This window comes from Gossypium raimondii, chromosome 11 (assembly GCF_025698545.1).
Source record: "Gossypium raimondii isolate GPD5lz chromosome 11, ASM2569854v1, whole genome shotgun sequence".
Lineage (NCBI taxonomy): Eukaryota > Viridiplantae > Streptophyta > Magnoliopsida > Malvales > Malvaceae > Gossypium > Gossypium raimondii.
Window position 1 is genome coordinate 40,038,541 of NC_068575.1, and position 25,047 is coordinate 40,063,587.

At 32.8% G+C, this 25,047-nt stretch overlaps 1 protein-coding gene across 1 annotated transcript; it reads right to left on the reverse strand.

Annotated features, from left to right (window-relative positions):
• Positions 1 to 2,118: 2,118 nt before the first annotated feature.
• On the reverse strand, positions 2,119 to 13,574 carry LOC105803927 (DNA polymerase alpha catalytic subunit). Its single transcript, XM_012636371.2, has 30 exons — positions 12,384 to 13,574; positions 12,054 to 12,224; positions 11,855 to 11,938; positions 11,656 to 11,730; positions 11,363 to 11,427; positions 10,456 to 10,546; positions 10,162 to 10,350; positions 9,482 to 9,645; positions 9,249 to 9,363; positions 8,625 to 8,804; positions 8,419 to 8,532; positions 7,869 to 7,988; positions 7,470 to 7,790; positions 7,239 to 7,331; positions 6,415 to 6,533; positions 5,873 to 5,945; positions 5,699 to 5,755; positions 5,496 to 5,588; positions 4,949 to 5,071; positions 4,773 to 4,870; positions 4,610 to 4,655; positions 4,279 to 4,392; positions 4,076 to 4,159; positions 3,742 to 3,945; positions 3,573 to 3,649; positions 3,104 to 3,320; positions 2,937 to 2,990; positions 2,718 to 2,837; positions 2,549 to 2,623; positions 2,119 to 2,448 (listed from the first exon to the last, which is right to left on the reverse strand). The coding sequence occupies exons 1-30, from the start codon at positions 13,494 to 13,496 to the stop codon at positions 2,302 to 2,304; spliced, it is 4,596 nt and encodes a 1,531-aa protein (XP_012491825.1). The 5' UTR covers positions 13,497 to 13,574; the 3' UTR covers positions 2,119 to 2,301.
• Positions 13,575 to 25,047: the final 11,473 nt, after the last annotated feature.

Here is a 25,047-nt window from a genome sequence, read left to right on the forward strand (position 1 = left end):
GATATGGTACTTATAAAATTAAATATGAATATAAATAACCAAATTTAATTATTTATTCATAAAATTATTATTTAACATAAATATAAATTTAGTATATATTTTATTTATTTAATATGCAATATGATTATTTATTTGACATATATAATTAAATTTAGGCTTAATTCACGATTTGGCCGTTAAAGTATACCCGCTTTTCTCATTTTGGTACTTAAATTTTTTGTCCCAATTTGATTCATAAAATACATGTAAATTCCCAATTTGGTACCTCAAGTATGCCTTTGATATATTTTTTAGTCCATTTTTATAAATGTTAAAAAAATTCTCATAGCCAATAAAAAGTGCCACGTGACGTCTTTATGTAAAAAAACAATTATTTTTATTAAATATTATACATTTAAAATCAAAATAAATATATAAAAAATCAGAAATATATATAATCTAGAAAAAAACATATAAATTATAAAAATATATATAAATAAAGTTTACAAAAATATGATAATTGAAAAGAATTTAGTTGAAATCAATAATTTTATTAAAATAATGTAAAAATTGTAAAAATTATAATAGAAATTAAAAAGATTTAAAAATATGTTTTATAAAATTCTAAAAAGTTATTTAAGTTTCAAGTTTTTTTTTTTTGCAATTACTTAAAATTTAAGTACTTTTTATAATATTTTTCAATTTTTATATATTATTTTGACTTTTTAAAATTTATAATTATATATTTTAGAATATTATAAAAAAAACTAGTTTTAAACTTTTTTTTTAGTTTTATATATTATATATAATTTTTTTTATATTTTTAATCAAGATAATATATATAATACTAAAAAGTAAAAAGGACACAGCGTTTTCTAATAGCTCCACGTGGCCAGTCAACGTCGATCAATGCTCAGTCACAATCGGTCAAAGTCAAGTGTTTTAATATTTAAATATTTAATATTATGTTTTCTATTTTTTAATTTAAATTTAATATTTTTATTTTAAATAAAATTAATTGCCTGGTGGTTTTTATTATTAGCTAAAACATGTCACGTGGCACTTTTTCGTTGGCTAAAGCTGCCTAATAGGTTTTTGTTAACGTTTATTACAAAATGGACCAAAGATAGAGGAAATTGATACTTTAGATACCCAATTAGAACAAAAAAAGTTTAAGTATCAATACCACTACAGTAATTAATTTCATTGTTGCCTCTGTATTTAATCTCACCGGATACAATCTCACCACCCATCCAAAAAAAGTCTTAAGGAGAGAAAAAATAAAATGTAATGTTAAAAAATTAATTCAAACATCAAATCGATCCAATATCAAGTTGTTCGTTTAACGATTTAATTAAAATATATTTTATTTTTATACATAGGTATCAATTTGAGAAAAAAGTTGTTTATATCAAAATTTAAACATCAATTTATAAGTTAAGCATAAAGAATTTAAATTTCAGTATAAATAAACGAGAAGTAAAAGCTTGAAAGAATTGAAGGGTGATTGGTTGCTTCAAAATTCTGAAAATTTAAATTAAAGATATATAAAATGAAAAGGAAAATAGAAATTACAACTGTGATCGAAGATTATCTTATAAAATAAAATAAAAAGTAAGAAAAGATATCAAGGAGTGGTGATCGAAAATTTCTTTAGAATAAAAACAAAAGACATTAACCAGAGGATGAAAAGACTCGGTACTAAATAGCTTTAGAAAAATAGCTAAAATAGTGGATTTCTTTTTCTTTTTTTTATTAGGTTTTCAAGAACTGATTAAACTATCAACTTGTTGAATTTAAATGATTAAATTATTAAAATTAGAAGTATATATTAAAACAAAGGAAACCATTTTAATTGTTGATTCAATCAATTTGATTAAATTAATTCATTCAACCTCTTATTCGAATCAATATCCCAACTAATTTTTAATCCAACCAGCCAACACAATCTAGTTTTAAAACAATTTTTTATTGCTTATTATAATTATATTTTATTTTATTTCAAAATATTCCCATAATTCTTGTATTTATTAAGATTTATATCAAGAATCAACTTAGATCAACCTAATAAAAATATACTTGCATATTTTACCATTTATATACAAAATGATTAAATAGCTCAAGCTTACATAAAACTCATTTATGGATTCAATAGTTAAATAAATTATTTATAAATATAATCTGAATAATATTAATTTTTCCAATCACTGGTTAAGACAAAATCTGATTATAGTGAATGTATGCTAACAATTAAAAACAAAAGGAAGGTAATTTGGTAGTGGCCACTACATGATAATTACAAGGCAGGAGAAAAAGAAAGATTCAAAACGTGACAATGAGGTCATTTATCTGCACCCAACCAAAGGCACATCGGTCTCTAATTCTTTTAACTGTGGATGCTGCCAAATCAACCACTGGCCGAACCTTAGCCAACTCTTTCTCTACTGCTATCCTCGCACTTGTATCCATCTACACCACCAACCAAAAAGCAAATCATTTAAATACCCTACCTACTGATTCCCCTAATTTGTTACAACGCAACAGATACTGTGAACCAAGAATGAACCACCTTTTCTATGCAGCGTGAGGTATCCAAGAGATAACAGAAATAAGCAAGTTGCTTGTATAGATCTGCTTCCGTGTACTAGAGATTTCAAGGAATCAATGTCAGCTTCTTTATAATAATAATAAGCTTGTTAAGGGAAAATACATATATGTATAAAAGATTGTCATGAAACCTTTCTCACTAGATGCCCATTACAGCGGGGGTAGTTTGGACAAACTGTTCCTTTCTCAGAATCACCAAACAGCCGCAGGTTGAGACTTCGTGTAGTGTGTTTGCAAGTTTCATCATCACACTGAAACCAAAGTTAAAACATTTTCTCAGATTTAATTGCTGCTAAACTCTGAAGTGTTTTACCTGTTGTACATACAAGATTTTGCAAGAGATCTATTACCGTCATTAAGCCTCTGTAGTACATTGAAATAAACCCATCCACTTGTCGTTTGACCTGGCACACAGGACAAAGCACACATATTTGATTTCCAAACATGTTAGGATGACCAGACAATCGATGTAAGCATGTCGTGTCAGAGCAAAGCAAGTAAAAAATTCAAGAAATACCTGGTTTGCTATCATCCCAGGAGACATTCTACCCATGTCACCTTCTTCTGGACATTGGGGGCAGCGCAACGTTCGCCAGAAATTGCTAGTAGATTCCTCTTGTTGCATTTTTTTTGGTTTCTCACCAATTGTATGAATGGAGCTGAATACAGCAGGACAGGTAAAAGTGGCTGAACAGCTCGGACACAACAATGTCAGTGGCTCACATCCCCGATATCTGCAACACAACCCAAGGCTTACATTATTTCATGGAAGAAATACATCCATTATGTCATTGAAGTAGATTCCGACAAGATTCTTTTTATACATAAACCTGGATTATGGTAAACTATATGAAAGTTATAATCAGAATCATTTGCGAAGGAATAATAAACATTATAGAATATTGCAAAATTTTGACAGAAGTAAAAACTATTAAAAAGTTCTTCGATATTACGAAGGAGAAAACAGCATAGAAGGAAATAGTTACCTCTCCTCATCATCTACGGCAAATAAGAGAGTATTAGCGGTGTCATTGCTGACAGCTACACTTGATTTACTTTGGAACTGGCAAAAAACAATAAGATACTAATATATCACTCCCGAACCCTGTGCAAAATAGAGCATTGAGGTCCTTCAAATTCAGGCATAGGGATCACCTTTGATGAGTCAAGTCCTAAACAATCAGCCAACCGCTCTGGGCTAGTCCCTTGTATTGAAGCACATAATCGAGATACAACTGGATGGATCTGCTGTGACAAGTAGTAATCAATGTCAATCATCCATTTCCCTTCATCTTTTTTCAACTCATCAGGATGCCTTGCACGGTAAGCTATCCCTGTTGAATTGCTTGAACTAGTCCCCTGTCCAAGACAGAACAAAAATGGGAAAAGAAAAATTGGATTAACAGATCGAGATGAAGTAAAATGGAGGTCTAAATGAAGCCTGCACCCAAAGTTCAGATATATTTCATGCAAAAACTGACGTACAAACCTGTTCACAGCAAATTATATATGGAATAGTATCACCAGCCGAGCAACCAGTAGAATAACCACTTTGCTTCATTCTGAGAGCCACCTATAAATTGATTCAAGTAAATATCCATTGAATGAATTAGATGCATGGTAAGGGAAATTATATTAAGATTAGATAGAGTCATAACACGTGCAAGGCCAGTTACTGTTTGTTGAACTCACCTGAACATGAGGTTGATTTTTGGCATCTGGGTAGGCTTCTGGTGGTTTAGTCAATGTCTTTGTAATAATGTACTTCTGAAGTTCTACTTGTCCGTTCCTCATTTCTTCTTGCACCTGTTACAAGTAAACAGGTCAATTCTATAATAGCAGTCGAAGCACACAACTTCACCTTGCAAAGAAGTTTAGACAAATGATGAGTGTAATAAACCATACACAGTAGCCCCTTGATGTATTCATGAATGATTCCTAGGAGCTAAGACATTCTGTCCGACACCAAATCCAACCAAAGAACAAAATAAAAACGGTACTAATATAAGCATTTTCTACTTACCTTCATGAGAGAGTTATGTATTGATTCAACGACATATTCACAAGACCTGTAAACATAGGCCCCAACAGTGACAAATGCTCAGTGAACAAGTTCTACTGGGATTTCCAAGTTGATATAAAAATCAATACAGCTTAAAATTAAAAACTAAGAGAATATCACATACCCTCCAGACAAGATTTGAGCAAGACAGAAGTCGCCCAATTCCTTTGATAGTAAGCTCCAGTCACGACGAACCATATCAAGACCTTTCCGCTCAATAACCTATAGCTAAAAGGTTATCTCTCCAATTCTTTTAAGACTCTGTAGGAAATGAAAATGTATTTGAGAAATCAACCGTACCTCATATGTCATCCCATCCTTGAATTGCACCTTCACAGCTGCATACTTTTTCTTCTTCAGAAGCAACATCCTCTTGTACAGACCATCAAGGTCAATTTCTAGGCACCTATATTTTTTGTTCACCTGGGAATAAAAAGACAAGTCATCTTGCATGAGGTACCTAAAAAAGAGTTTAGATTCAAAATGAAAATTTTATGGCACATTAAAGCCGGTTGTATAGTTTATAAATCTTCACTAAAGACCCCAAGGGAAATCCATACCTTTCAAATTAGGAAGTCAAATTCTAAGAAAAAGGACTACAGCAATACACCCTATACAGTAATAATTGGGAATTAATGGTGACTGTTTTCTTCTTTGTTAAAGGTTTGTCGTTTAAACAAACCCTTGCAGAAAGTCATATCAACCACATTCCTAGCTACAAACAATGTACTTGCATCACATTACAAGCACAGCACAGAAACATTGAAGCTTTTATGAATTTAATCATTTTTAGTACGCAAAAGGTAGCCTACACAAGTGAAAACAAATCACATCATCAGAGCCTTACCTCCTGGATGACTTTTCCTGCAATTGCTTTTGCTTTTGCAATATCATCCAATCCACTATAAACCATAATAGAATCTGTATCACCATAGATGACCTGCAATAAAAAATACTATCTTCAGGAGCATAATTCATTCAGTAACATAGACATGATATAGTCGCTATTCACAGCTTCTGAATATCAAGGCATAAGTCATAAGAGACTACCTCTAAATTTAAATTATTCTGAACAAGATCAACAGTACTTTGTAGAATCTCCCTTCCCTAGTCAACAGCAATATAACTTAGACCAAATCAAAAGAAAATGATCCGCATCAAACCAACATCTTTATACTTGAGACATCTCTGCATTTTTGTGTATGCTACATATTGCTCTCCTACCTGTTGTGTTATAAGCTCTGCAAGAGGTTTTGCGTAAAATCTCGAATTGGAAAATCCAAGGCATCCATACATACTGCACAGTAAACACTATCAGGTCATGTGCAAGAGGTGCCGTCTAAACTACAAATAAGAATTGTCAGTAAAATGTCACAAGCTGGATAGGAATTTTGAAATGGCCATCTATACGACAGGCTTTGGCAATCACTAAAAGTATTCAAAGAAATCAAGGACAGCACCAAGGAGGGGCCTTGGTCCCCCCAAAATGATAAAATTTTATTTTAATCCCTTTAAAATTCTGAAACTATAAGTTAATAAAATGATCAAATTCCACTTTGGCCCCCCAAAGATAATAAAATTTCAATTTAATCTTTAAAATTTAGGAAATAAGTTTACACAATGATAAAATTATCCTTTGCCCCCCCCCCCCAAAAAATAAATAAATAAATAAATTTCTGACTTCGTCCCTAAAGAAATTAAAAGACATGAAGCTTCAACCAAACGACCCCAAAACAATAGTAATAATAATTAAAATACACACAAACCTATTTGCAGTGAGCTTTAGTGCTTGCTGCTGAATATCAAGTTGCTGAACCTTGATACCAGATGCATTTTTCATCCATGACTTTACCATTCTCCTTCTCTGAACCAAATTTTTCAGCAACTACAGAAGGGTATGAAAAACAAATTATCTTTTAATATTTACATATGAAGAATTGGAACCTAACAGACAGTGTAAAGACACATCTTTGACGGAGCACTCTCATTTGAACATGCAGAACCATTCAAGACCCCCATAGCTCTTTAAAAGATGATCACGCATGCAGATTGCTCAAGTATCAATACACCATCCCAGATTTCTTTTATCATATATATTGATGACTCAAAATAATAACTAATAATCTGTGATTATAAATAGTTACTCATCTAATTGTCTTGCCAATAAAATTTCAAATCAAAACAAGTGATTATTTATTCAAATTCCTTCTCAGAGTTTATGTGTTGTCTTCTCAAGATACAACCCAAAACACTAGTCCATTTCTGAAGACCTCAAACATTTTAAAATCACTCTAAAAGAATAATAGATTCCTTAAATGTGGATGTTTCTATTGTACACTTTATAATAAACCATAAAATAAAAAAACATTAGTGCAATTAAAATATCTAAAGGGCAAAGGCAACAATCCTCATTAAACTTAGTGCACTTCTTCACACATCCTGACAGTTGGAGCGTCTACTTAAAGAAGAATTATATTGACAACTAAAAGACAAATAAATAGAATGAATAAAGTTCGAACAGAATTAGGCATATTCAGCTGTTCACAAGTAATCAGGAAAAATGGATTCAGAATGTTAGAGGCAATTATACCTCAGGTAGAACCCCAGCTGTTTTACTAGACGGCAAACGACGAATTAATCCATCAGGAAATCTTTCGACAGTTGTGAAGCATATATTGTATTCCTGTTGGACCAAATTAGCAGCTTGTACTAATTAAAAAAGTATATAACAGAAGTAACCACTACCTTGAACAAGAGGGAAAAGAAAGATAAAATTCAAATCTGATTGTGAATAGAAGAGGCATGATGTAGTTATTAGAACCTGAATAATGGAAGGGTAAAGGCTATTGAAATCCAGCAACAATACATATTTGTCATATAGTCCTCTTTTTGGCTCCAAAACCAGTCCACCTGCATAGGCAGGACCTTTTTTGCCTTTTCCACGTTCATTGTGAGTTTCCTCTTCAAAATTCATATCATTGTTATCCACCTCATCGCTATTTCCATTCTCAACACCATGATTAATTCTCCTTTTTGCAACTTTTGTTCCCTTCGTGTGAGATGAAAACTTGTCTGGGACAATGTACTTTTTTGCATGAAATGCATGCAACAAAAGATACTCTACTCTTTGTGCCCTAGCACCCTGAAAAGGAATGTGTGCTTTTATTAAGTCAATGAACAGATATTGAGATAAATGCACATAGAACCAAGCAGAACTCACCTGGAGGGTTTTTTCCCAGAGATTACCACTGATATTTGTCAGCTGGCGGGTAAGGGGAAGAACACTTAGATGAAACATTAGTTCCATAGATAACCATGCATCAGTCTCACCATATTCAATCTGAACACATCAAAAAAAATTTATTAGAAGCATGATAGCTCAGACCAGTAGCAAATTTCTAGTTACAGTTGTATAATTTGCCCTGTTCGACATTCCAAGTATTATTATCCTCAAGTTCAAACAGTAACGTCCACCATAATTTGTTGAAATGCACAAATACAGAACCTCTAAAAGCTCTTCGTCAGGAATTCAAGTCATTAATTCATTTACAACATAAACTGAACCAGTGCAAGAAAAACATCAAACAATCATCATGCAAGTTGGGTACTTGATATCAAATTACAGCTAAGATTTATATTTTTAATTACTTGTTTAACAATGATCTGTATAAATGTTATTAAAGTTTAGATGCCACCTAATTGAAATGTAATTAGACATTAAAAATAAAGAATTCAAATCAATACTACAAGTTATGGTTACCAGAACCTACAAGTTCCATGAGCAATTCAGATGTTTGGAACATTTGGGGAATATCTTGAGGAGTGATCTCCTTGCGGTCTTTGTTGAGCTGAGTCTTTGACAGTTGCGTCAAAGAATAGCTAACCTGAGAACCAAAATTGCATGTTTAATAAGCAAAGGTTTCCATCATCTAGGTTCACATATTGCATCAAGGGTGTAATGCACCAGTTTACATGCCTCTTTTAACAAGTCACGGGAACACAAATATGTATCACATAAAAGGCGACCAGCAATGCATGACATGATCCCAGGGCTGGCTCCAGACCCATAGATGGTGCTCCCTTTTGTTAACCTGGGCATCACAGAACGCTTCAGACGGCCAACTTTGGACCACATGCTGCTTGGCACTTTGCAAGCCTGCATAAGAGAAAATATTAGCACTATAGGGTTCATGGAAAATAATCATATGGGCATTTGATAGGTATAGAGGCAGATTGCATTTAAGGAATGGTAAGAGGAAAGTTAAAGTAACCTAAAGACAGTTATTGCCATCTAAAGATTTGATAATGAAGAAAAGTTGACGATTACATCAGGAAAATGAAATTTAACGGTAGGAAAATATTGAATGTTTTTAGGAGACTATTATGTGTATATAGACATTGATTAATAGTGATTCAATAGTCTTGCACCTACTAAATAGCATTTAGTTGTGATAAGACATTAATGAATGCCAACTTTTGCTTAAATATGCTCATGGGCAGCTGATTGAAGCCTGCCCGTGATCCTTTACCAGTGGCAGAGAATATGCAAAAGGTATCTATAAATTCCTTCTAGAGTAAAGCACTTTGTGGAGATTCCCACCTGGGCTCTATGCAGGAGAACATCCAAGTCAAAGCCAGATATATTATGCCCAACAAGAACATCACTGTCTAACTTGTATAACTCAATCACCAGCCGATTTAATAGAGCTCTTTCACTGCAATATTGTGTAAAAAGATACTTCAATAGCCCAATAACTATAATCATTCAAAGATATTATCACAATAGAGGCAACAGTCAAAAAGGTTTGATGGAAGACAGCATACACAACTTACCTGCTCTCAGAGACTAAAACATTTGATCCAGCTTTTGAGTTTCTATCTGTCACCTCTTTGGTAAACCCCATAGGAAAAATGCCTCCGTCAAGTTTGCGGACAACAGTAAAGTGGCTCAGTAAACCAGGTTTCTTCCATTCTGAAGCCAACATAGGAGTGTCTATCTGAAAGCCCAAACAGCATATAGTCCATTATTTTCTTAGGTCAACACAGCAACTTGTGTGATATCTAAGCCAGTATAGAACATGCTTAACTAATATTAATGAAGTTCGAGTATATCAACATGACATCTTTCTGCTACTTTGATTTAAGATGATTTCCTATAAAAAAGAATGTGCAGGTGTTTTCATAAATAGCTGAACCAGCCTAAAAGAAGATTAAAGTATACAAGCTATTAACTAAACACTGAAATGAATTACTGAAGCATTAAAGTGACTCAGCTAAGCTTCAAAGTTTAAAATGCGCTACTTCTCAGCTCCATATACCTCCATAATATGTAGGAAGGAATGCTTCATGTTATTTTTAAAGACCAGATCCCCCAGAATTAACATTTGAGGCAGCTTACCATACATGGGGGGCTAATTTAAATCAACCAAAACCTCTTAAAAAAATTCTTGACAAAATGTGCCTAGTTGACTATGTAGAACCATAACCAGAAAAAGCCTCAATAACACACAAACCTTAGCCCTGTGACAGCAAATAATGGATGCTGAGACTATTTCATTTACATTCTGCCTCTCATTGATGATAGTCTTCAAATTTATGGCTGAAACAACAATAGGAGGAATTTCCGTTGTTTTCTTAGATGAAGATGAAACCTTAATGTCTTTGGGAGAATCAACAATAATCTCATACTTGCACCAGCTGACCTGTCAGAATTTAACCAAACTGTTAACATAAGAACCGAAAACGTGCTTAAATTTGTAATTTTAGCTAAAACCACACCATTAGATGCTTAAGTTCAAGAATCTTACCCTCTGAGGAGCTGGACAAGCAGAAAATTTAGAAACTGACAGCCAAGAAGGCCCTTTCACCTTCCTTTTAACAAGGAAAAGCTCCAATGCACTGCAAGTGATAATACTAATCAGTAAGCTGTCCAATTTTTCAAGTAAAGAACCCATGGGTTATAGCATTGTCTAATCATGGAGAAATGCTTTGGTTAAAAAGAAACTCATCAAAGATGTGTTTTTAGGGAAAATAATTATTAAGTCAAATTGATTTAAAAAAAATAACTTTATAACATTGTCATTGCATTCCACAGAACAAATATTAAGATTATCACTAGCCAATCAATCAACTTCATATGAAATAACCATGTCAATCACCAAAAGCATGTTGATTCAACAGTTTCCCCATAAATAAAAAGGGCTTTCCAAAACTAAACACTAGAATAACATTAAACAGAAGGGAAATGCTTACAAAAGGTTCTGACAACTCATAAGACTGCATAAGAAGATTAGAATGAAATTTCTCCTCAAATGGAACCTCTAACAGACGGAAGCAATTATTTTTTTCCAAGAGGCTCATTGTATGAACCTCTAAAAATCCAGGTCAATGAACTTTACTCAGCATGGTACTAAACACAGACTGGCCAAGATTTATGTTGAAGATCCCATCATTGTCTGATTGAGAAGGACAGCCTCATGAATTTAAAGAACTGAAGTGCTTGGCTGAAAATGGGGGACAATAAAACAGGCAGATTACTTTGAAAAAGAGGACATATTTGACGCATCTGTGTCTGAACCAGCCATTGGGCCTTATCTCAAGTGATTACAGGATGGATGTGGTTGATCTAGGTGTTACCCTTAAATCTAAACAATCATATAGATATACAATCAAACAATTATTAAGATTTGAACATGCACATAAGACTAATTAAACCTGTTGTGAGTTCCAAGCAGAGCACAGAACTTTTCTCCCTTTAAATCTGATGGAAGTGGTGGATCCTGTTAAAAATGAGGACAAAGAGGTCATAATAGAGGATAGAGTAAGAAACTAGTTTATCTATTTGTGACAAAGGAATCATGGTGTGTGGACAAGTTTAAAAGAAGGCTTGTTAGTGTCTCTAAATTTACTTGAACTACAAAACAAAACATAGTTCACCAGCAAAATCCGTGAAAATAAACTCTAGACGAAACCATGTTATTGTTTTATATGCAGCTCTAGTGATATACCTTGAATGGGTAGTTAATTTTGAGGACATAATTCTCTCCAACAGGCACATCTGATCTCTCAAAAGCATATCGCCTCTGAAATTTGATCATCAATTCAATAGGCCAAGCAGAATAAGAACATGAGGAAATAGAAAAGATAGACAATATTAAGCAGGGCATAAACCAAATTCTAAAACTCAGATTGATTGAGTCTGCAAACCTTAACAGGCGCCATGGTAAAACCTGAAACATTAAGGTTTAATAAGTGGTTTGCAACTTCATTCTTCAACTCTGATGCCATATCCTTGAAGAAAAAAATAGAAGAGAAGCATCAAACGTTCTATCAGAATCCAAAAAGGTAAAAACAACAACAACCAAAAAACAAAGAGAGACAATGAAGACAAAGAAAATCAACTTACATGCAACTTCGATTGGAAACTAGAAAGTGAAATCTTTGATTCTTCTGCATCCTTCTCAAGTTTCACAATATCTTCATTGTGAAATATTGAACTGACCGGGATTGCATAAACACATCTCTGAATATTCTTTACAACCACACAACAACTTTGGTATCCACTCCGTACTTTGACCTAAATTCAATTCCCGTTTCAGACCACAAATGGCATTTCTCATATTAACATACAAACATAGAAAACGGAATTTAAACCCAAATTTAAAGCCACAACCAAACATGGCACCATAAAATTAATTCAAGAAAGCTATAGGTAAGTCAAGAAGAATACAATTACCTTGCCAAAGAGATAAAGAGTACCCATATTAGCACCATAAAACTCCTCGTGAGCATCAAGTATATAAAATGGCATCGAGCCATCCACATCAAGCTCAAACTCTGACTGCCCTTCACCAGTAAACCCATTGATACCTTCCACAGAGCCATTCACATTGCCATTCCCATCACCCTTCACTGCCTTCCATCCAGCCGTTGCACTCAAAGCCTCGTCCTTCTTCTCCTCTGAGATCTTCGCATTTAATTTAAGCACACTCCCCTCTTTCTCTTCTTTCTTCTCCTCCACAATCTCCACTTTCAATTCAACCTCAGGCTCCACTTTGTCAACCTCGATTTCACTAGATTCCACAACTGCTTCTTCATTGTTCGAAGGATACTTCTCAACAAGTTCATTCAATCCTTCAGAAACTAACTCACCTTCACTCTTAACAGAAGTTACCACCGAGGGAGCCACTTTGAAGGGCCTAACAGAAGTCAATTGACTGTTTTGGCCTCGTCTACGATGTTCCCTATCAGATTCATCAGGGGCAAACTGCTTGATCACATCATCAACAATACTTTCGCATTTTACCTTGTCAGTTTCTTTACCCTTCTTATTAAAGGCCGATGAAGTAAACATCGAAGAGACCCTCTGTTTCCCCATCATTGCCGCCGCCGCCGACAATGAAGCGCTACTTTTGCTTACTCTGCTACTATTATTGTTGTTATTTTCCTTCTTTTCCTTTTTCTCAACCTTTTTTTTCCTCGAGTATCTTCCGCCGTCGGACCCTTCATCATCGGACGACAGATAATGACTCGCCTGAGTCCAGTCAACTTCATTCCCGTCATCTCCATAGCCAAAGTCTCCATATTCATCGTCGTTCTCAATGAAATCTTCAGCCTCTTTTCGCCGCTTGTTCACGATCTCCTGGTAAGCATCTTCATCGCAGTTATCAAACACCGGTTCATCGAGCTTGACCAAGTAAGCAGGCACAGAGGCGTCAGAGCGACGCCCGCCCTGGCGTAAGGCTCTTAAGCGTTCTAGCGCTCCCGCACGCTTCTCCGCCTCCGCTCCTCGGCCACGGCGGCGACCTCCAGTGTCTGTAGGCTGATCAATCGGCCCATCAAAGTCCATTAATCTACTTGATTTTGTCTCCTTTTTATTTTTCTTTCGATGAAAGAGTTGCTGGATGCCTTTGATTTCGATGGGATTTTTTCCAGTGAAATTTGGAAATGAATTTGGGAATTTAACTATATATTATAATATTATAAATGGCGGGAAGATTTTAGGGTTTTGGCGCCACTTCCATTTGAGTTTGATGTCCTTTTGTTATAGGTCAAATTCTAAAGATGGTCCCTATACTTATCTAATTGTGTGAATTTAGTCCTTCTACTTTTATTTGCTTGATACTAATCCCTCTACTTTTCAAATAGTTTATTTTCAGTGCTTTTATTAACCTTTTTTTGTTGTCTTTATTTTAAAATTAGGTATGTATAACCACAAATCTAACTATTAATTTTTATAACTTTTATTAATTTAATTCCTAATTTTTTAATTATATCTTTACAAATTTCAAAGGATAATTCACAATGTTAAATATAATTACATGAAATTTTAAGATTGTATCACACAATAATCTAAAAATCAATATATATAAATTTATAAAATTATTAAAATTATAAAAAAACATTAAAATATATATATTGAATAAAGTACATCCATTTAGTTTTTTTTCTTCAAAGTAAAAAAAAATTACTCATTAACCAAAAAAAGTTATTTTTTTAGATCAAAAACTTTAAACCCATCCTATCTTCCTCAAGATAACTAATCATAATTCCTGTGAGAATGGAGCACATTTTATGGTCTAACGTTTATTTTTTTAAAGAGCACCCACGATAAGGGAATTAATCACTATTATCGACAGTGGATACCTTGATTATGACAATAAAAACCCAATTTGATTTCTAAAATAAATAAAGCTTTTGAAATTCCATTTTTTGGTGTTATTTGGACTATTTGCCTTCATTATTTGTAGTTGGTGCTCGTTTGCTCATTTCAATCTATTTGCCCAATTGGGGAGATATTTTGTCTTAATTATTGGAGTAAATGACTCCTAAAAGATAGATGCATGGATATGACTGATTGGACTGACTATACATCAAACAAAACCCAAGTAAAATAGATCCTAGATTCGTTTATAAATTTGTTCACTTGTGACATTTATAGTGTGACATACCTTAATCTTAAGTGGATGATGGACTATCCATGTGTGACTCGTGTACTTTGATGCAAGTAAAAGTCTGAGTTAAAATAGATAATGAACCAAAAGCTGGTGTGTTGAGTATACGATTTCTACAGTATGTAGCATCATTCACAATATTGAAATTCATAGTCCAACTAATGGGTAAATGATATTCTGTCATCGGCATTACATGATAGATGAAAAGTAAACATGGTTACAAGTCATTTGTCTTTGTGATAAATGACTTAATTACTAATTGATGGTAATTGACTTTTCATGAAGGAAGATGTAATGGTTAACATGAGATAAAATAGGATTATATTTGGCGAATAAATTTATCCTAAAGAGATTAAGGATATCCTATGAGGGAAATATATTGATGATAAGGTCATTGGATGAGAATTGGTTAAGAAGTTTTCGTAATGATATGTAATTAGGGAGAGCTCAATCACGACACTATAGTGGAATAATTTCATGTCTAAATAAGTTTATAATTAATAGGCAAAAAACTATAACTTAATTACAAATTATTTGAGCCCTAATAACATATGTTCAATCGATCCCTTTGCAACTCATTGAAACCAGAAATGATTTGCATGTAAAACCTAATGAATATAAATGAAGCTAGAGAAAGGTGTTGCATTCGTAAATGAATGTGTATTTTCACTGAGTATAGAAATGACCTAATAATTGATTTAAGTTTTTGAATTATTATTTAATTAATTATAATTAAAAATTAAAGTTCAAAAATGGAATTAAATTAATTAGTTATTATGAATCTATTGAACATGTAAATTAAATATATTTCATCATAGATTCTTTTACAATAATTTTGACATGACTTTAACAAAAATCAAATTGGGTTGAGAAAATTATTTAATTGAGAAATTATTTAATTTAATTTAATTTAATTAATAATATTTATTTTGGAAATATAAAACAAATATTAGGTTGGATTAAATTATAATGTTTTGGGTCAAAAGTCCAATAAGCACATATTATTTGACTCAATACGTGAGAGACCCAATTCCCTTACATGTGAAGGGCAAAAACCCTAGTGCTTTTATTTAGGCTGTGAGTGTGTTAGCTCTAGTTTTTTAATTATTTTGATATAACAAAAAGTATATTAATAGTTCCCTACTTAAATCTACAAAAATTGTTTATAAGTCATTAAAATTATTTTCAAAGTGTTGGACAAAATAAATTGTTAAAAAGCCTTGAATTAACTTATTTTTAACGAGTTTTTAAAATCTAAAAGACTTCTACTGATACTTAGGTGGACAAGTATCAGTAGAACTCAAGATGAAAAGAACTTGAAAAAGCTACAGAATTCTACCTGTAGAACTGAGATTCTATCCATACAACTCTGGGTTATACCGATACAACCCGGGCTTCTATCAGTATAATGCACTCCAGTGAGCAAGGTAGTTTTGGCCCGAGACTTCTATCGATACCCTGATCTATTCTACCAATACAACCAAAGTGCTACGGATACCTCAAGGACTTCTACCGAAACAAGTCAAGTCAATAGCCAAAGTTCAGCATCCCCTGCACTTCACCGATACTCTGATGGGTTCTACCAATACCAAATGAAACCCTTAAAGTTCTACCGGTACAAGAGAACTTGTATCGATAGAATGAGCCCAACGGTCATATTTTGGAAATACTTCTATCGATACAAGTTTCATTCTACCGATACGACGAAGCTACAGACTGCCTTTAATGCTTGTTTTTATGGCCACAACGACTCCATTTTGTTTCTAACCGCTACATAGGTCCACAAGGTTGTTAGAGGACTTAAATACAAGGTCAAGACACCCCAGTGAAGTTGTAACATCCCTAACTCGTATCCATTGTCGAAACAGGGTTACGGAGTATTACCGGAGTTTACAGATAAAATAAACAGACATTTCAAACATTTAATGTATTTCATGTAAATATTGGTAATAGTTCATATCGAACTCATATAATCTCGTAATAGAATTATGTTCGTTGAACCATTTAGAATATCGTTGGATACACAGGTAGTACACATGAAGTCTACTGAACTATAATTCGTCAACTCCTGTACATGTATGCTCATACGAGCATTGAATCGGTATGCTCTTACGAGCTGTAAACGGTAAGCTCCTTCGAGCTAAATAACAATAAGCTCATGCGAGCTAGGTATTGGTAACCCTAATGACATGTCATTTGTATCCTACGGATTCCTAAGGTTCAAACGGGGCTCGGTAATTTTTGAATATACAATCAGTATTCATTCATGGCAATTATACAATTCACAAACAAATAATTCAATTTAAAACATATAAATATACAATTTAATTACACGAACTTACCTCGACGAGTGTATGTAGATATGGAAGCGACTAATCTGATATTTTCTCTTTACCTCGATCTAACCCTGTACGAGGTCTGACAGGATCTATACAAATAAATTTAACTCATTTCAATATAATTCTCATTCAATTTAATCCAACATGGAATTTTGGAAAAATTACCATTTTGCCCTATATTTTTAATTCCTTTGTAATTTAGTCCCTAGGCTCAAAAAATGAAATTCATGCAATTTAATTCTTACCCAAGCCTAGCCGACTTTTATACAAATTAATAGCAGCCCATATATTTTACAAAATTCACAAACTTTACCATAAATTTATCACCTTTTTCAATTTAGCCTCTAATTGATAATTTTACCAAAAATCTCTTTACAAAATTTATTTATCTAACAACAGCCATTCATTTTCTATCATCAAACTTCAAAATTCAAGCATGTTCATCTATGGCAAAACCCTAATACTTTAACAGTTTTACAAATTAATCCCCAGGCTAGCTAGATTAAGCTACAACGATCCTAAAAACATAGAAATCATCAAAAACGGGACAAAAATTTATACCTAATCGAGCAAAATAAGCTTGCTGAAATTTCAAGCTTCCGTGGCTAGGTTTTCTCTTAAATTTCTGGTGGAAGATGATGATAATGGATGATAATAGTTTGTTTTATTTAATTTATCATTTATTACCTATTTACTAATTTAACCTTAAAAACTAATAAAAATTTCAATAATAACAAACCATACTTATCCACTAACAACCTTAATGACTAATTACTATATAAGGACCTCCACTTTAAAATTCTATAGCTATTTAATACCTTTAGCTATTAAAACACAACTTTTGCACTTTACATAATTTAGTTCTTTTATCAAATTAAGCATGTAAACAGTAAAATTTCTTAATTAAATTTTTATATGGTATTTCTGTCATACTGTAGACCATAAAATAATAATAAAATAAATTTTCTTTCAGATTTTTGGTCCAGAAACCATTGTTCTGATTTCACTGAAAACAGGTTGTTATAACTTTCCCCCTAAATAGATTTTTGTCCTAAAAAATCTTATTAGAAAAGAGGTTCGAATATTGCATTCTCATAGCTTCCTCGGGTTCCCAAGTAGCTTCTTCTATTCTATGTCGCTGCCAGAGAACTTTTACTAAGGCTATGTTTTTATTTCTCAACTCTTTCACCTCTTGTGCAGAATTCTGATCGATTCTTTATTGTATGTCATATCAGGCTGAATTTCAACATTCATCTGAGAGATAATATGTGAAGGGTCAGATTGATACCGCAGTAACATAGACACGTGGAAGACATTGTGGATTGGTGAATCAAACCTTTATTTGTAAAAACAAGATACATGAAAACATAGTCAAGAAACAGAGTCTTACCTTGCTTGGTGAAGAAAAACGAACCGAAGATTGAATTTTGTGACAATCCAATAGAAAAAATAATGAAGAAATTGGTGACATTTTTTATAGTTTTCGTAAAAATTGAGAGAGATTTTGGTGTTTGGGAGAAAGGAAAATCAGATTGAAGAGTTTGATTTGAGAGTAAATAGAGAGTTTTGGTGTTTGCAAAATTTTCAAATAACAAACAAGGAAGAGGGAAGAACAGTGGCTCATGCGTAAAAATTCTGCCAAATCCCAACTCTTTTAATTGTTGGTCAAATTATTTGTGGGCAACTCCCAACTTTGCCCCATTTTCAAATTAGTCCTTTTTAATTAAAAGCTTTTTCCTTGTTTCATTTTAAATTTTATTTTTTATTTTGAAAACCATTTTAAGGAAAATATTCCCTGGTTACTTAATTCTGAATTCTTGAACCTAATTTTAGATCTAATTTTTGAGAACTAATCTCTCCCCAAATCGACAAAACCCAGTTCACTAACCTGAAACTACAAGGTCGAATTTTGGGATGTGACAAAATGACTGAAAATGGAAATTAGATTATGAATTGAAAATGAAATGGTATTGACGAAATTTGATATATAGATTGCTAAGTGATTATGTTTTAAATGTTGGTGGTATTATGATTTGAGGTTGTATCTAACGTTTTCAATTTGAAATGTTGTTACATGTATAGATATATACTCAAGTGCTAAGGAAAGACAATTTGATAGCTTATTGAATAATTGTTATGTTTAATTGATCAAAATAAGTTTTAGTTTCTATATGAACTTACTAAGCATCGTATATGCTTACCTTGTTGTCTTCCTTTTTTTTTTTTTTTGTAGATCACCTTGTGGAACAAGTCAAGCTGGATCGACATTGAAACTTACACTATCCCATTTTTTAACCGGTAGCTTTTTGATCGTTTTAAGTCTGGAGTTGTGGCATGTATTTAGGTGTCTTGAAGTGTATGTATCTATATGTGAATATGTATACTTGTGTAAACTTGTTTTACCAGTATCTAGTATGTTTGAATTGAAGTTTAAATGTTACATTTGATATATGGTTCAAATGTATGATTTGACAATGGTTGGTGCCTATTTGAAATGGCATACTTTTTGTTGATATGTTTGAGAAATGTATGGTGTTTGAAATGACATCTTTTGATATGGTGTAGCATTGGTAATGCTTGGAGTTTTATAGCCAATTTGTTAGATGAAATGATATCGAATTGTGTAGGTTTGAATGGTGAGTAATGTGATGATTCACTTGTTAAGGATATGAACAATGATGCTTGAATTATTAGGCATGTTTGAATATGAATTTGGCATAGATAAGTTTGGTATTGGTTGGTTTGGAAGACATTTATATGTTGTAATAGTTGAACTCATTTTGAATTGGTAAATGACATGTTTTAGTAGGAAATGTATGTATTTGGCATGTTCTTGAGTGATCAAATGAAATGTTCTTTAATAGGTTTAGTTGTGAGTTTTGAAATAGGTACCAAATAATTCATTTCTACCAAATACAAAGTCTACGTCCCAACGAGCAACATTCTTCGTCGTAAGGTCGGTCGATAGTGAGTCATGTCATGACGTCAAGTGTTCTGAGGTCACGACATGACAAACTGTTTGGCGACATCACGATGTGGAGGAGGTGACGTCACGACGTTGACCCTTAACATTCAAAACTTTACAATTTGGTCCTATTTCATACTCAATTCAATAAATGAGCTTTTATAAGCCCGGTTAATGTAACAACTTATTTTTAGTGGTGTCAAAAATAGTGGTTTCAAGACCACAATTCCGACTAGTGAATTAGTAAATATTATTTATTTAATATTTTCGAGGTCATTAGAGTGTCATATTAAAAATTAGTCTAATAATTTTGGTGTTTGAATAGTTAATTGAGTAAAATGACTAAATCATAAAAGTTGAAAATGTTAATTGCTATTAGTTTATATGTGTCTAATGGTTATAAAAAACATGAAGTGGGGTTTTAAAAGGTAATTAAACCTTAATTAATTTAAGTGGACGGTTATTAATTGATTTTTACATAAAATTATAAGTTAATTTATATTAAAATAATGTTAATATGTAATAAGATTAAAATAAGGTTTAATAGCCATTTTATTTTCATCTTCTTTAACCTTTTACCACCATTTTCTCAATTGATAAAGAACACTAGGTTTCGGCCAAGCTTTTACATCTTGCATGGTATGTTTTTCAAGCACGTTTTTAGTAATTTTTATATTTTTGAGATCGTTATAACTTAATCTAGCTAACCGAGGGACTATTTTGTAAAATTGTTAAAGGTTTTGAAAAATTTCATCAAGGGTTTTTAGATGTTTATGAAGTTGAATGACAAATCTAAGAGTTTGATTTCTAAATAGGACTATTTGTAAATAAATTTTAGTTAGTTTTGAGCTCAAGTACTAAATTGATAAATATTTAATTTAACAAGTAATTATTGTAAAATTTAATTATGTATAAGCTGTTAAGGGACTATATAGAATTCGACACAAGAGTTTTGGGCTTAATTTTAATAAATGTGTAAGTTTTGGTTTTAGGGACTAAATTGAATAAAAGGCAAACATTTAGGGTAATAATGTAGAATGTTGTTAAAGGGTCAAATATATGAATTTGGATATTTTAAAGTATTTGAATTGGTTAATTGCACTAAATTATTATATATAGATCAAGAAACGGATCAATTGGTCGATAGCCGCGAAAAAAGGACAGTTGTCGAGTAATCCCTGGTGTGGTTTCTATTGTTGTTTTGTTTAGGTAAGTTCGTATTAGGTTTATTAGGTTATTGATTGTTTGAATTAAAATTTCATATGTGAATGTACATATATTTGACATGGTGTTTTGAGGTAAGTAATGAAAATGGAAAATGAAGGATTGATTTGTAAAGCATAGTAAATGTATATGTATGTATTGAATTGTATAAACATATGAAGTGTATATAATTAAGTTGAACATGGTATTATGTTATAAAGATGGAAAGATTATGATATATGAGTTAAGGCCTGTGTGATCTTAGTGAATGATTATGATACAAATGACATGTTATTAGGAAATTTCAAACATTATGTGCTCGTGATTATAGTTATCAGGTACTTTGTACCAATGTTACAGTTATCATACACTTTGTGTCAGTGTAATTTTATCAAGCACTATGTACCGGTGGTGGATACCATACCGATGCTAGAATCTAGCATTTGTTGCATATTCTTAATAGCTTGTGTGAGCAACATCGAAATGAAATCTTATAGTATGAAAGGTTATATTCCTATTGGTGGTTATTTGTAGAGGTGCTCATGGGCCGGGCGACCCGGCCCGACGGCTCGCCCGAAATATGGGAAGGTTTGGGTAAAAATATAGGCCCGAAATATGGGCTTGGACAAAAAACGAGGCTGTTTAGAAAGCGGGCAGCCTCGAGCACCACTTTTTGGCCGGCCCGACCGATATAATAAATATATTTATTTTTAATTTTTTTTCAATTTTAAAATATTTTTAAAATATTTTTTTTATTTTTTTAATTTTAAAATATTTTTAATTTTAAAATTTTTTTTAAATTTTTTTAAAATAATTTTTTTTAATTTTAAAATAAATTTTTGGTATTTATTAAAAAAATTGGCCGGGCCCGGGCTTATGATTTTTTCCTGGGCCAGGCCTGGGCAAAATTTCAGGCCCATATTTCGGGCTAGGCCGGGCTTAGGACCCGGGCTGAAATTTTTTTATGGGCCCGACCCAGCCCATGAGCACCTCTAGTTATTTGGCATGTGAGTGATGCTAGCTTAAGATCTTGATGATGTTATATGTTCATATCTAACCATTTGATATGGTAGGAAATGTGAAACAAGGAATACTAGCTATATGTAAATTTTAAACTGTATGCCTTAGATGACAGGTATGTGATGTTTAGTTTTATGAACTTACTAAGCTTTAAGTAAGCTTACCTCTTTTCGTTTTCTTCCATGTAGATTGTCGGATTCGAGCTATCGATTGAATCGTCTTTGGAGATCATACGATTCACCAACTATTTTGGTAGCTATTTACTTATTTTTGGCCCAATTATAAGTGGCATATAAATAGGGTTTTGGAAATGTATATTTGTAAGTACTTGTTTATGTTTTGTGCCATTTGGTATATGAGCTAAGTGTACAAGTTTGTAAGTTATAATGATTATTTTGGTAGCTTGTGTTGGTATAAGCCTATTTGGTATCTATACTTGGTTATGAATTGTTACTTATGTATTTGGATAATAGGTGATCTTTGTTTGATGAATGTGGTCATGAGAGAGTGACGTTGATTTGATGATTTAATAAGCATGAAATGTTAGGCATGTTTATGCTTGATTGGTCAATGAAAATGTTTGAATTGTGGTGCCAATGATGGTATATTGGTTAGGAACTTAGGTTGGATGTTTCTTGTATATTATTTAGTATATTTTGGCAGGTCCTTGGTGCATTTGAATAGGTTAGAAGGGTTGGTATTGCATGACTTATGGCATAAGTGAACCTAGGTGTGATTGCTTAGTTTAGAAGGCATGTTTAGGTGCACATGGTCTGTGACACGGCCTACCACAGGGCCGCGTGCCATACATGGGTGTAGTGCACGACCATATAGTCTGTTGAATTTAGGTGCAGGTTGATCCACATGGCCACAGTCTGTTACACGACCTGGTGACATGACCATGTGACTCAGGATTACACGGCATTAGTCTATTACACGGTTTGGCAACACGACCATGTCATAGTACCACACGGTCTAGCCACATGACTATGTGACCTTTGTTTTCACTTTTTACGTATCTTTTCATAAAATTTTTAGATTAGTCCAAATCTGTTCCCAGGTTGGTTTAAGAGTTTTGTAATCTCGATTAAGGCTCGATCTTTTCTTGAAAATGATATATTACTTGTATTATTAATGTTTTATGATGTGGTTGATTATTTATGCCGATTTATTATATGCTAATGATGCTTAACAATTGTAATACCTTATAGCTCGAGTCAGGTGACCAGACTGGGTATAAGGTGTTACAATTAAGGTTTAAATTTAACTGTGTATCATAATGTGAACGTGTTTATGATATGATTGAATGTTTGAATGATTTATTTACGGTGTGTTTGACGGTAGTTTATTCAACAATGAATGTGACATCCTGTAGTTCGGACTCGACGGTCATGTCGAGTAAGGGGTGTTACAAGAATGTTTAATATTATAAATATCACAAGCCAAATCAGTTTTGAAAATTTTTAAACTTCCATTGAAACAATAAACCATTTTCATAATCGGATTTTCCAACATAATTAGCATCATTTGTGGGAATTGAGTAAAAATGATAACTCAACCACCTCAACATGTCAAGCTCTAGCTAGAACTTTTAAAATATTTCAATAAACTTAAGTTATGGTTTTTTATTTTTGCCACAATGATATTCACCTTCATGGATGCCTTATAATATTTTGAGCCAAAAGTCTCAAATTAAATGCAACAGGAAATCTTGTAACTTACTCAAGCTTAAGCATAACCAATCAAGTAACTAGTTCATAATCCTTCTTTGCACGAATAAAGCTTTGGATCCATACATGAAAACAAACTAAACAACTAAGAACAATTGTCTCATGATCCTATATTATAACAAGAAAGCTTTGGTTTTATACAAGAAAACCAACAAAAGTAGCGACTAACTCACAGTCCTGCTTTACAATAAGAAAGTTTTTTATTTCGTACCAAAAAACTAACCAAAAGTAGCAACCATCTGACAATCCCACTTCATAACAATAAAGCTTTCGCTTCATACTACAAATCCAACAAAACAACCATCTCAGAATCTTAACCATGTGAAACAGATTGAATAATAACAAAAATTATTTTTGCTTGCTTTTGTAAGGATTTGAACTTAAGACCAAAGGGCAAGCTAGTACCTTATCACTAACAAGCTCATTTTATCACAAGTTGAAGGAAAATAATATTTAAGCCGAATAAACAAAGGTAAAACTAGGAGCAAAAATAACTGAATTTTCTCAAAAGATAGATTTAAACCCAAGACCTCTAACACACAATCTAGGCACTTAACCACTAAATAGACAATTATGACAAAATTTAACAAACCAAATATTCAAATTTTTTAGGTGTTACACAAAATTAAGCTAAACGCACCACACTCAACCGCTCATCCAAACCCACCCATAGTCTAATTTTCAAAAAAATCTAGAAATCTATTCCCCATTATTTGGTTGCCCTTTTTCACAAAAAATTAAAATTTGAATAATCCAACCAAAATCTATGAAGATTTCCCTCTTTTTCTATCTGTGTTTCTTTCATCTACAAGATCCACATGACCGTCGATTGTAATAACACCATACGAGAGTTTGTGTTTTGAGGAACATGCATGTTTTTGAGATGTTTGCATGCTTGTGTTTTGAAGAGCATGGTAATTTTTATGATCTTTTTGGGGGTTTAAAACTTTTATTATTATTATTATTGTTTTCTCCTGTGAATTTTGTCTCCAATGTCAGAGTCAGCCTCTCTTCTCTTCTTCATCCTTTTCTCTATCTTTTTTTGTTGGGTCATTCCATAGAATGAATCTCATTCCAACCAAACATTGGTTTTACTGTACTCCTATTCAGGTGAACCAAACTGTTGCAAATATTTGCGATTGGGTTTGGACAATAGCCCTACTACGAGCTAAGATGACTGGCTTTAGTT